Here is a 12,469-nt window from a genome sequence, read left to right on the forward strand (position 1 = left end):
TGGTTAGCTTTTTAATGTCCATAATAATTTTTGCAGTAAATTAATTTTTATGCTTAAATTAGTTTTTAGTCTCTGATTCACTCAATAAATTGTTCCCCCCCCCCTCCCCCCCGTGTTTTCTTATCATTCCCACTCCATAGTACCTGGTTATGGATTACTATGTTGGAGGAGACCTGCTTACGTTGCTCAGCAAGTTTGAGGACAGACTACCTGAAGATATGGCGCGTTTTTATTTGGCTGAAATGGTGATAGCTATTGATTCAGTTCATCAGTTACATTATGTTCACAGGTAAGTAATTTGAGCTCCAAATTCCTGTTGGAGTTATGGGGAGTTACTTGATGGAGTGAAAATAATTCCCATTAAAGAGTTTAAGCTAGTAGCAAGTATTTGCTGTAATAGTAAGCACGATAGAGCTGACCTGCCTACATCTTGTGGTTATTGAGAACTGTTGCTAACCTTGTACCATATGGTTGGAGACATGAATGAATATCTGAATGCACGTGATGAATCTTGCACACTGGCATGTTTCAAGGTTAATGATCCGTAATATAGAAAAGCAAAACTGGAAACCTCTTTGTGAAATATGATCAACTTTGAACAGGTTTATTGAAGGGTCAGATTCTGTTTCTCAATTAATTTGTTCAATCTATAGAGAAGTTGGAAAACACACCATTGTGTGGTCTGCTTTGGATTTTTTTCACCATTTTCTTTTGCACTTAATGAAGTTATCTTTCAAATGAAGTGAGGGCATTTTGTTAAATAAGTGGAAGTACTTAAACTGCGGTACTTTAACTTGGTATATAAAAAAAAATTCTTCTTTTGAACAGAATATATTGTTATTTGTGTCTAGCTTTTTTAGAGGCCATGATTGATTTTTCCACAAAACTAGTGTCATCTTTTCTTTTATGTATCATTCTCTGCTGAATTCCATGGTAGTTCTTGTATGCAGAGCAAAAGACTACCTTACAAGAGGCAGAATTTTCAAATGCACACAGTAGATGTACTTTGCTCTGACAGAAAACAGGAGGAAATCTCCCAGTTGTTTAAGCTGAATCATTAAGTTGGCAGAGTGAGCTTGTTTGATACATCCATCTATCACCCTTAATCAGAGTCTATACTGGCCATTCCTTCTTTTACTGTTCCCACTTGGCTGCTTCACTCCAGAAAACGTGGGTTTTTTTTTTTTGTCCAAAAGGTGTATTGCAGTTGGTTTTGGTTTGTAACTGGGTTGTGTTTTGTTTCCTTTGAGATTGTGGCTTTTCATGAAAGAGTGCTTTAAGGTGGGGTGGTGCTAAGCTGCCAATAGCTCTTCTGGAATATTTCGAAGTCTGCTAGTTTTGTTGAAGAACTGTGTCTACCTGCTAAAAAGAGCTCTTTGTGATAACGCTTTGTGGAAAAACCCAGGCAGAGTATTTTCCTTAAGCAGTTTTCTTGAATTTTGAAGATTTCAACTGTGTTATTTCTGAGAAACGGTTTGTTCATGTAGGACGTGATGTGAAAGGTTTTGGTATTCAGTTTAATTTGGATCTAACTTTTAAAAATGTGTTTGTGGGTAAACTGTTGAGACGCTATCTCCTGTTACCAGGTGGAGAGTACTTAATGTACTACATAAACTGGTGTACTTTCTCAATAGGTCTGCATATGTGGTAGTAACTCCTCTCAAAAGAACAGATGCCCACCGTTTCTACCTTTTCCTCCAAACAGATCAAAACCTTTGTAATTCAGCACTGTTAGTATGTAATATGCAGCAGATGTGATGTTTCCATCCTCAAATAGTTAGTGTCCCCAAGATGAAATAGGTGTTGATGTAAAATTTTGATAGACAATTCAGTACCGTTGCAGTTCAAAACAACACACTAATTATTATGTTTGCATATTTATTACTATGAATGTTTAACAATAAAAGTCCCTATATGTTCCCAGTCCTTTGTTGTTTGATTTGTGGCTTTGCCAGTGAGCTTCCCATGTTTACAAAGTTCTGAATGCCACTTTGGAATTTTATCGTGAATACTGTTGTAATACAATGCCTGTTTATAAGGGGATATTTTGCAAAGATTAAAAATGTAAAGAGCACTTGAGTATGTGTTAAATGATCAGCCTTTGAAATGAGACCCATTTCACTGTTAGTTTTATTAGGATATTTGCAACTGGCAAAGCAAAAGAAAGGAAAAGAAAACACATCATCTAAGTGCCACTAATGTTATTTTTCTGAAAGTTTAACTGTGGTGGCCACGTCCTTTTTGGGAGTGTGTTGCACACAGGAAAGGACATAGGAGAAGAAGGAGGAAAATACTACTAAAAGATGGATAATGTAACGGCTGTAGTAGCGGCATTTCAGATGAATAGCCAATATGCATCAGGATTTGATCTGAGTTGTAGCTAGTGAACTAGAAATCATGCTTTAGGCGTGTTTCATTCCAGGTTTTTTTCATACAATGAGATAGCAGATTGTTTTGGTTTGTTTCCTTTTAGTGCCCCAGTTCTTTCAGGATAGATTTTCACATTAACCATACATAGTGTTGTACTTCGATGATAATTTCTTTTTCTCTGAATGTTTTTGTACCTTTTAAAAACTCTATTTCTGTTTTTATTCTCGATGTGCCGCTCCTCTTTCTCTTTTCTGTCATTAATCACTTTTCCATTGTCAGTTAGTTTTGTTTGGGAGTGATACTGATTGCGGTGGTAGTTGCTGTGCAGACCAGTCCAATGTCAAATGCAAGTCACTTTCCTTTCCTAAAGTACTTTGGCCAAGGTTCTCAAACATCAACTACAAGCAACCTCAGCATTACTTAAATGAAATTGCTATGACTGTATTTCAGGTTTTGGAGTTCCAAATTTGAATGCCATTTCTGCACTAGCATTGTGGGATTACGGGATGAATTTATAGTGGGAAGGAGATCAAAATCTAGGTATTAGTAGAATTGTGCAGAGAAATTGCATGATGTTAGCGAAGCTGTCTCCTGATAACCTACTGAATTGAAGAAGGAGAAAAGTTGCTAGCTGAAAATAACATCAGTACTACTGTTTTTAGGATATTCTTAATTTTTTTTTCCTGTTTTTAATCCACTTTTTAGTTTAAATAAATATGTGATAGAATGTTTTTGAGATACCATCAATCAGAACATAAACCTTTGATAATATTTCATTTCTGATCAATTAATTTCTGTGAACAAATCATGTGGTATTTTACCTCATAGTTAAATGATGGCTCAGAATGTTAACAAAACGGCCTTTTCTTTGATGTGTATTTTAGCTTTTGCTATTGTTATAAATGCACCAGCTGTCCTGGTTTCAGCAGGGATAGAGTTAATTCCCTTCCTAGTAGCTGGTACAGTGCTGTGTTTTGGATTTAGGATGGGAACAAAATTGATAAGGCACCGATGTTTTAGTTGTTGCTAGGTAGTGCTTACACTGGCCAAGGACTTTCTAGTTTTCCATGCTCTACCAACTGAGAAGGCTGGAGGTGCACAAGAAGCTGGGAGGGGACACAGCCAAACTGGCCAGAGGGACATTCCATACCATGTGACGTCATGCTCAGTACATCAACTGGGGGAAGCTGGCCGGGGGGGCCGCTGCTCAGGGACTGGCTGGGCATCAGTCGGCGGGTGGTGAGCGATTGTACTGTGCATCACTTGCTTTGTGTATTATTACTATTATCATATTATTATCATTATAATTTTATTTCAATTATTAAACTGTTTTTATCTCAACCCACAAGTTTTTCTCACGTGCTTTTCCAATTCTCTCCCCCATCTCATCGGGAGGGGGGGAGTGAGCGAGCGGCTGCGTGGTGCTTAGTTGCCAACTGAGGTTAAACCATGACAGCACCAGCGCTGGCATTACCAAATGACCTTGACAGCTCCAAGACTAGCTTTAGAAAGAAAACTTCGTCTAAGTTAAGTATATGTGCAGGTGTTCACAATGAGGAAGAAGGTACACATGTGTATCTCACAAATGCATGACTTCCTTGGGAGTTTGTGTAAAGCTTATACCTACCCCTGATACCTTAAATTACTAATTTGTACTAATGAAGTGATGCTTGCTTGTAGGCCAAGGTTAAATATTGTCTTGTGCCAGTTTTCCGCAAACTGTAGTGTCATACAGAGTAAGATTTTACATTTATTAGGAATCAACATCAATTTGTGTTTTATAGATTTGTAGCACCTTTTTTTGGTTTTTGGCTGAAAAAAGCCTCTATATGCATTAATGTTAATTTCAGTTTCAAAGTTGTGTTGTTACTTAATTCCTCATGGTATATGTTAAAAGCTTGTATTTGCATGCATTATCAAATATCCAGGTGTGGGCTGGAGTAAAACTCTATCGACTTAAGCTAGGTAGCTGTACTTATTTATGCGTGTTGCGTTACCTCAAACATGTACAATTTGTTTTTCCTACAGCTGAGACTTTAACACCTTAATTATTTTATTGGTGAGCCAGGTTTTCTCTCCATTTTATGTAAGGTGGAAACTGAGGTGTAAAATGCTTGGTTTTGTCTAAATCCTTTTAAGTAAAAAAGACTTTAGAAGGCCTGGTCGCCACTGGAAGAAATTTCCCCTGAACATTGCCAAAGATACCCTCTGGGCACATGCTAGTCCTAGGCACAGTGAGCGTGCCACGGGCGGCTTTGCATGCCCCTTCAGTGTCTCTGTGCTGCTGCCTTTTGTGCTGCCTTCTGAGACAGCCCTTACTTTAGTAAGGGTGCATCTAAGTCTGTCTCTGTCCTAAATTTCATTTGGGACATTCCAGCTTCTTGAATAGTACAGAATTATAAGTGTTAATATGCTTAAGTCATTTGCATCTTGACTTTCTTTCCTCCATCTCTTTGTTCTGTGCAGGGCTGCACAGTGATTCAGTGCAGAGCGAATGTGAAGCTAGGGAGTGTTCAACATTTAGGCTCATGATCCTCCAGACCACTGCAAAAATATTCATTTAAAATAGTTTTCATATATTGGCACACACCCATGTTAAACAGTCTTCTTTTTCTATTGAATGGTAAAACAATCCTCACTTACCTTCTTACTAAGAAAATATTTTGGAAGGATTATGAAACACCTATGTTAATTATTATTTTTGTTGGTTAAGTTAATGGGAGAATAGTTAAGACTACAGGGCAAGCTCTCAAGTTACATACATTTCAGATGTCATCTTTTGCACGTGAGAAGATAGGCATGCAAAGCATAAACACACCAACTTCCATAAGGTGGGAGATTACAGTTAGCTTGATCAGTGTGTTTCTGGATTTCTAGTTGCCGCTGTCTTTTAGTCTGTCTTTTAGTCTGAAGGATTTTAGCATTCTAAATCACCAGGTGCATTTTTTTTCTCCTCTTTCCATTTTCTTTATCAACTTCTGAAATTTAAGTTGGACTTCACTGGAACATTTGAGTTCTTGAAATGTAGAGCAGCAGAATTCTCTGTGGAAGTGACATCCTTTCTGAGAAATACTGAACATAAGGGAATAAATGCATTAGAGGTATAAAAGATCTGTCTATTCCCTATCAAGCCAGCCTCTTCTTTGCTTTTAACAAGAAGGTACTGTTTGTTCTCAGTAAAAATCATCTTAGGGACATCCCTGAAATATTTACTGTAGCTAGCAGGCAGCTGAAATCTGGGATTCTTTGTAGGATGCATTTCACTTTCAACTATAAGTTTCAGTGCCAGCATATCCATTTTTGACTTGCTGAATAAGTGGTTTTCTGTCTTCTGGGTGTATCCCATCTTTCCTGATCATTAATTTGCTTAAGTGGAAAATTTGGGGGTGGAAGGCACATCCTAGGGAGTTAGCTGCATTGCATGGTATGTCTGAGTTGAGTTGGCACAAGGATGAGCCAAGTGCTCTGGCCTTTGGTAAAGTGAACCGTAATTGTGGGTTTGAAAGAAAGCAACAACACATTTTGAGTGTTTACCAAACTCTGCAACAGACATAATGTCGAACACACACATGAAGATGTCCTTACAAAGTGCTGAGAGTGAAGGAAACAGGGCTAGAAAAATAAGGAAAAAATAACATAAGATTATTTTGATAGTCTACTGAAAATGTATTGCTTTGAAATGTTGCATGGTTTAGTTTTACATGGAAAACTGCAGGACAGAAAGTTATTTTAGTGAGTATTTGGTAAGCTAGTGCTTCCTTACAAGGTATTCCTTTACAGAGGCAGGAGAGCTCCGTGAGTCTAGGCTCTGTGTTTCCTCTCCGTTTTTCCACTGAGGAAGGGCTGGAAACAAAGGTCATCCTTACAGACTCTGGGCTTTCGTTTTGCCCTGTGACCCTATATGCTGTAAATGCTGGCAGCTGCTCCCATAGTACCCCCTCAGGGTGGCATTCCATTTGCAGTGAGGACTGTAGGAGGTTAATGGTGTTTGACTAGAATTTGTTGGTAGGATTTCCGAAGGAGCCTGTGATGAACTAGAAGTCTTTTGAAATAAAAGACCCATATATGCTTAGAGTGCCAAGAGCTAGTGGATCAGACTGGGTGTGCTACCATGTAGAAGACAAATGGTTTCTTACAGTATTGTGCCTAGTGGGAGTGTTAATTTAAGTGAAAGCTGTGTAATGGGTGCCTGAGCTAGCATAGACCTATATTCTGTGTTATTTGAGCAGAAGGAATTTCGAAACCCTGAGTCCAGTGCCTTAAGCGATAGTAGCCTTGAGTAGTCCTTTCAGTGGAGGTGCTTTTACAAATGTATCCTTCGGCCTTTTTTTTCTCCCATTGTTCCTGTCTTCCCAAGACTCAAGCTCCAAACAGCCCTCCTGCTCTGCTGAAACAAATGTTTGTGGGGCTGTGCAGTGAACTGAATGAGGACACCGGTCCCAGTTGGAAGTAACTTTACATTTTAACTAACCTGGGTCAATTCTGCAGTCTGTTTGATGAAGAAGGAGAATAGGAGGAAATCACTTTAAGCTGGTCTTCCCAAGAAAATCTATGTTCATCACACTGTGCCCATTTTTTTCCTCTACATCCACTGAGTGGTACTTGAGATATCTGGCTATTAATTCAACTCTATGATTTTAAAGAAAAAAGGACACAAGAAGCTGTTGGAGCTGGGGTACCTTAAATGTAGCTAGCCATAAAACCCTCAGAATTAAACCCTTCCCTTTTCATGTCTGATACCTACCTCCTAAGGAAGGAAATTGTTGATTATTGTCAGTTGAGGAAGGCCAGCAAGACAAGGAGCGCACCCCTCCATTCTTTCCGGTGAGTCCCCACCAGTCCTTTAGCTAGACAATTATACCTTTATTAGAAAGAAGACTCATAAGAAAAGGAAGAATGTGTAGATGAAGATTTTTTTTCTTTTTTATGTAGATTGGTGTATCTTCTGGGTGCAGTTCCTTGAAAGGCAGATGTATGTGAGCACTCTGTCAGATGGTATGTAATCCTGTTTACGTAGGAACTGGATGCGGTTGTCATAAAACAGAAGTATGTAAACCCTCCTAAAAGTGAAAATGAGAGAGACAGACAAGAAATAAAGTTTGACTGAAAAGGATCCTTTTTAACCTTGTACCTTAATGGGAAAATTCTTAATGCCAAAAGTCTTACATAAAAACCCCCTGGTCTTGCCTTCCAAGTAATAATGTTTATAGCAAGGCTCGGTGCATGCTAAATGTGATGGAACTTTCCAAGAGATACTGCTGCCTCTAGCATAAAGATTCATTTCACTTGTGTTTGCAGAAAAGAAAGTCCACGTTAGAACTGTCATAGCTCTGATGTGAGATCTGTTTCAGTGTCTTATGAAGTTAGAGGTGTTTTCAAAATTTTGTAACTTCTTTTGAAGACAAAACGTTCCCATTTGTAAGCTGTTTTTATGTGAGTTAAGCTATAATTTTGCACTCATTCTTTTCTGATTATTTCAGACGTGGAAATATTTTCTTCTGCTACTTTCTTTGATATCCAAAATCAACAGCAGGAAAGTAGGACAAAAACATTTTCCTTATTTCTGAATTTTTAGTCCTAGTGACTGTGGTTCTAAGGGTGTAATTAGCTCATTGTTTGGTGGCTGAGGATAGAGTTGGTAATTAACACTTTCAATGATTTTGTTCTTGTATATCAAGCTCAGAACGATGCAGGCAGAAATGAGGATGGCAGTTGTGTGATGGGAGCCTTCGTTATTCTCAAGTTTTTTGTTATATTAGAAGGAGACTAATTGCCTCATGTTTTCAATGGACTTTCCATTTCATTATCTCTTTTTGTGAAACAGTATTTATTTCGTAACTACCTCCTTTCATAGTGTCTCAAATTTTCACTTATTAATACCCTATGTGCTCCTCAAGTTCCTCCTTAGAATGCCTTTATTTTATTTACGATTATGGGCCCTTTGCTTCTTTCTTTTTATTTGAAATACAACTGGCTTTATGTTGTTAGATTAGATCAGATTAGAAGCTGCAGAGGACAAATTCATTACCATCTTCTGAATTTGAGTGTTATGTAGATTCGTCATCGCATAAATAAGCAATAATAACTTGGCTTTATTGTTTGATATTCCTGCAGTGTTAGTATAAAACTGTAACATTGAGATGCTTGAATACCTTATAAAAAGTGTTTTTAAACCATTGTCTTTTACCTAGTTTCTTGATGGACTGTTCTGCCCAGTATTTGATGGATTTGGGGTGAGAATGTCTTCACTATCTGAACTGCCAGATCTGAGAAGTAGAAATTTGGGGTTTGAATTTCTGAATTAAATTGCTGTTGCCCCAACGACTAAATGTCGTACTTCCTTTTCTTCATAGTAAATTAAGATATCCTTGCAAGATATCTTAATTACAATAAGATGTCAGTGCAAGAATCTGTTTCCTGAAAAGGCAGTTAAGGAAGCATCAGTCCAAATAACCTTGTCTGCATTGAAGCTGTTCTACGGTAAGCATTACCCTGTTACATTTCCAGAAGAGCTGTTGTATTGTTAGAAGAGCCTACCCCGTGTTCCTTTTTAATAACAGCAAAACATTACTAGATTTTAACTTCTTACATGAGAAAAAATAGGTCACTTAACATCTTGCAAATTAGAATACTGCTTACAAAGCAGATGCTTGCATAAGGTCACGCTTGGTTCAGTTATGGAAGGCTTCGTGGTTGAGGTCAGGGAAGCAAGACCTTGTGGAGCTTTATCTGAAAAGTTGTATTAAAATCTTTATTGACTCAGGTGCTGTGATGTTTATGCTGTTCAGTTTTTCTTTATTAGCTATTGGGGGGCAGCCTTTAGCATTTCCTCATGCAGGAGGAAGCAGTGATACTACTGCCACTGTAACTCAGTAATTCTTAATCAGATACAGTGTGTAAAATCCAGGAAAAGGGCATTAGAAAGGTACAAAAGGGAAAATACTGGCTAGAAGAGAAGAAAAAAAAGGGGAGGGGGTCCAAAATCTGTTCTGCTATAATGGTAGCAAAGTTCTGTCTTCCTCATATAGGAAATTGAACTTTTAGCACAGAAAGGAATTTACTTTTACGCAGGTACAGCTCTTTTAGGATTCTGCTTAAGTTTAAGGGCTGAAAATTCAGGCCTTAAGTTCCTATCTGAGATACTAAAAAAAATTATGAATTTGTTTTCTTTTTAAGCAAGCACTGTGCCTTATGCTTTATGTTAAAAGAAAAAAGTGTACTACATATGCAACTTGAATACAAAGACTTTTTCAATAACACTGTCCTTTATTCTTAATAAGTGTAATCTTAGTGTGCTTGAGCAAACAGTGCACTTTTTGTTTTTCTTCTTATTTTAAAAGTCTGACATGTTTTTCTGCCAAGCTAGTGCAGGTACTGCAGATAACCGGGATGCATCTAGACCAACTGTGTTTCTTCCTTTATAGCCTCTGGCTACAATTCCTTCCTCAGTCTGTTGCTGTCAAGAGTTTTAGGCAGATGTTACAGTGTTTATTATATCTGGATCATGTGTGTGTCAATATGTTTTGTTTGTTTGTTTTCTAACAATAATGAAAGCAAAAACCATATATCACACTGTTTATGTCTTATGTCTGTTATTACATGGCAGAATAGTAGAACTGTAGACATATGCTTCAAACTTGGTCTAGCTTATTCCTGCATGTATCCTTGGCTTTTGGTTGGAGTAAAGACTGTCTTACAGGTTGAACCTACCCAAACACATTCTGAATGGTTTATGGGATGAGAGTGTTTAGGATACATTTTCATTTTTTTCCTTCATTTCTGTTTTTTAAGCATAATGAATGTATTGTCTCCATATTCTTTCCATCAAATCATTATCTTTTTCCTGTGATTTAAACATGATAGGGGCCTATCTATTAAATAGAGCTATTGTTTTTTCTTTAGAGTTGCTTTAAAAAAGTATAAAATATTCCTGTATGAAAGTGCAGTTTTGATCTCTAGTGCAGTGATCTTCTAGAAAAATCATATTTTTACAATCCTCCTCAGATCCCAGAGATATCATAGACTAATTTAATGATAATTTTACATATAAATACATTGGTATGCTATGTTTATACAATCACACTTCATTTTTAATATGCTTACTTGTGTATACGCTGCAGTATTTTTGCTTAGCAAAAGATAAATTGTTACTAGAAGTACTTCCATACTGACTAATCTGGTGCATCAAAATCTTTCTGCAGTCTGCAGCTGCATGCTAAGCATGTAAAAGGCTGTCTTAGCGACTGAAAAGAGGTAACTTTATAGAGTGCCATGCGGATGACACAGTGATAAGCAGAAGCTTTACAAAAACCAAAGAAGCAAGAGCTTGAAATTGTCTAATAATGAACCTCGACAATTAAGTGGTGAATAGTCAACTGAGCATCAGATGGCATCCCATTGAGGTGTTATGGGAGTTTTACATGCTCTATCTGGGAATATGAAGATAACTAATATCCTCATTTAATATATTAAGAAAGTGGAGTACAGGTGTAGTGAAAAGTAAACACAGTGTGTGATTTCCTATGATGGACACTTTCTTTTTTTATAGCAGAGCAATAGAGCTGTGGTGTTTCAGTCCAGGTTAATTTTATCTCTGACTGGGTAGATGTAACAACAGCCAAGCTACATCTGAGAGTAAGCGGAACATTTAGATGAATACTTCCAAAAAGGCTAGTAGGTTTTTGGGACTGCAATAAATTAGGCAAGATAATGAATCCACACGTGCCGTACTTCAAAGACTGGTTTTGATCATGGGAAAGTATGACAAAATAGAAAGAAGACTTGGAAAAATTAATGTTTTTTTATTTAAATGTGGGTCTAACTCTAAAGAGTTTAGTAGTGATGAAAAAGAACTAAAGTTCTGTACCACAATGACTACTTCATTTTGGTCTGTTTCATACAATTGGAGCTACAGTTAGGTTTTGGCACATGTTTGGCATCCTGATTCAAGTTTCTTGTGCGTAAGTTAAAATTTTAGGGATTTCTTTTACAGATCACAATTTTTGAAGTAGTGTTTCATGCCAGTTTTGAGTATGGTCATTCCTAAAGTTGTCATTCACTCTTAAAGTTGTCAGACAACTTTCAACTTTCTGAAACTTTAATGACAAGGATTGTAAATAATATTCCAGGTGACATTTTAGAAAGAACTTGTGTTCTAGCTGCAGTATTTTTCTCTCTCTGCTAGGATATTTCTCCCAGTGAAACCAAGAGCTGTGGTTCCGTCACACTGAAAGGGTACAGGTATAATATAATTATTTGGTGTACCCATTCCTTCTCCTCTGTCACTCACAGTTGATAAGGTCTTAGTGTATAGGTGAAGTTTCTGCTATTACTATCAATAGGCAGGTATTTACATTTTACACTGTTATATTTAATCAGATTTCTGTTATTGTAGCCTTCAGTTTAGCCATTTCTGTATGTCTGATATTCCAGTCTTTCCTGCTGCTACTGCTGCTTTCCAGCTTTGTGATATCTACAGATTTTATTAGCAGCCATTTATTTTTGTGCCAAGGTTTTTAGCTAAAATGTTAAATCAGTTTCAAAACTGACCCTGGAGGATTTCCACTAATAATCTTCCTCCGATTTTATTTCCTCTTTCAGTACCTACCCATTGTCATCTCTCTTTTAGCCAGTTCCTTACCAATACCATTACTAGTCCTGGCATTTGTTCTTTCAGTGGTGCTATTACTCACGTGGAAAAAAAAAAATCTATTAAAACATTTTCATACCTGATTCTGTGTCAATTCACAATACTGTGACAAAAATTACCTGATCCTGATGACTTAGCGTGCAAAGGAGTTCAGATTTTGCTCCCAGTGTTTGCATGGTCTAACATGGTATTCATCATAATAATTCTAAATATCACGCATTATGTTTGAGGAAGTGAAAGTTGTATAATGTTAAAATGGTCTATGTGTTTTCTGCCCGATTAATTGCAATAGAATCATAGAATCATTAAGGTTGGAAAAGACCTCTAAGATCATCGAGTCCAACCATTGACCCAACACCACCATGCCCACTAAACCATGTCCCTAAGCGCCTCATCTACCCGTCTTTTAAATACTTCCAGGGATGGGGACTCCACCACTTCCCTGGGCAG

At 37.4% G+C, this 12,469-nt stretch overlaps 1 protein-coding gene across 3 annotated transcripts in view; it reads left to right on the top strand.

Moving 5' to 3' along the window:
* CDC42BPA (CDC42 binding protein kinase alpha (DMPK-like)) overlaps positions 1-12,469 on the top strand; it is a 190,672-nt gene that overhangs the window by 76,875 nt on the left and 101,328 nt on the right. For all 3 annotated transcript variants that reach the window (XM_009333632.1, XM_009333633.1, XM_009333634.1), the window contains exon 5: positions 141-289. In XM_009333632.1, coding sequence (XP_009331907.1) covers positions 141-289 — 149 coding nt within the window. The remainder of the gene's footprint in view (positions 1-140; positions 290-12,469) is intronic.

This window comes from Pygoscelis adeliae, unplaced genomic scaffold, assembly GCF_000699105.1.
Source record: "Pygoscelis adeliae isolate BGI_AS28 unplaced genomic scaffold, ASM69910v1 Scaffold1, whole genome shotgun sequence".
In the NCBI taxonomy this organism is placed as follows: domain Eukaryota; kingdom Metazoa; phylum Chordata; class Aves; order Sphenisciformes; family Spheniscidae; genus Pygoscelis; species Pygoscelis adeliae.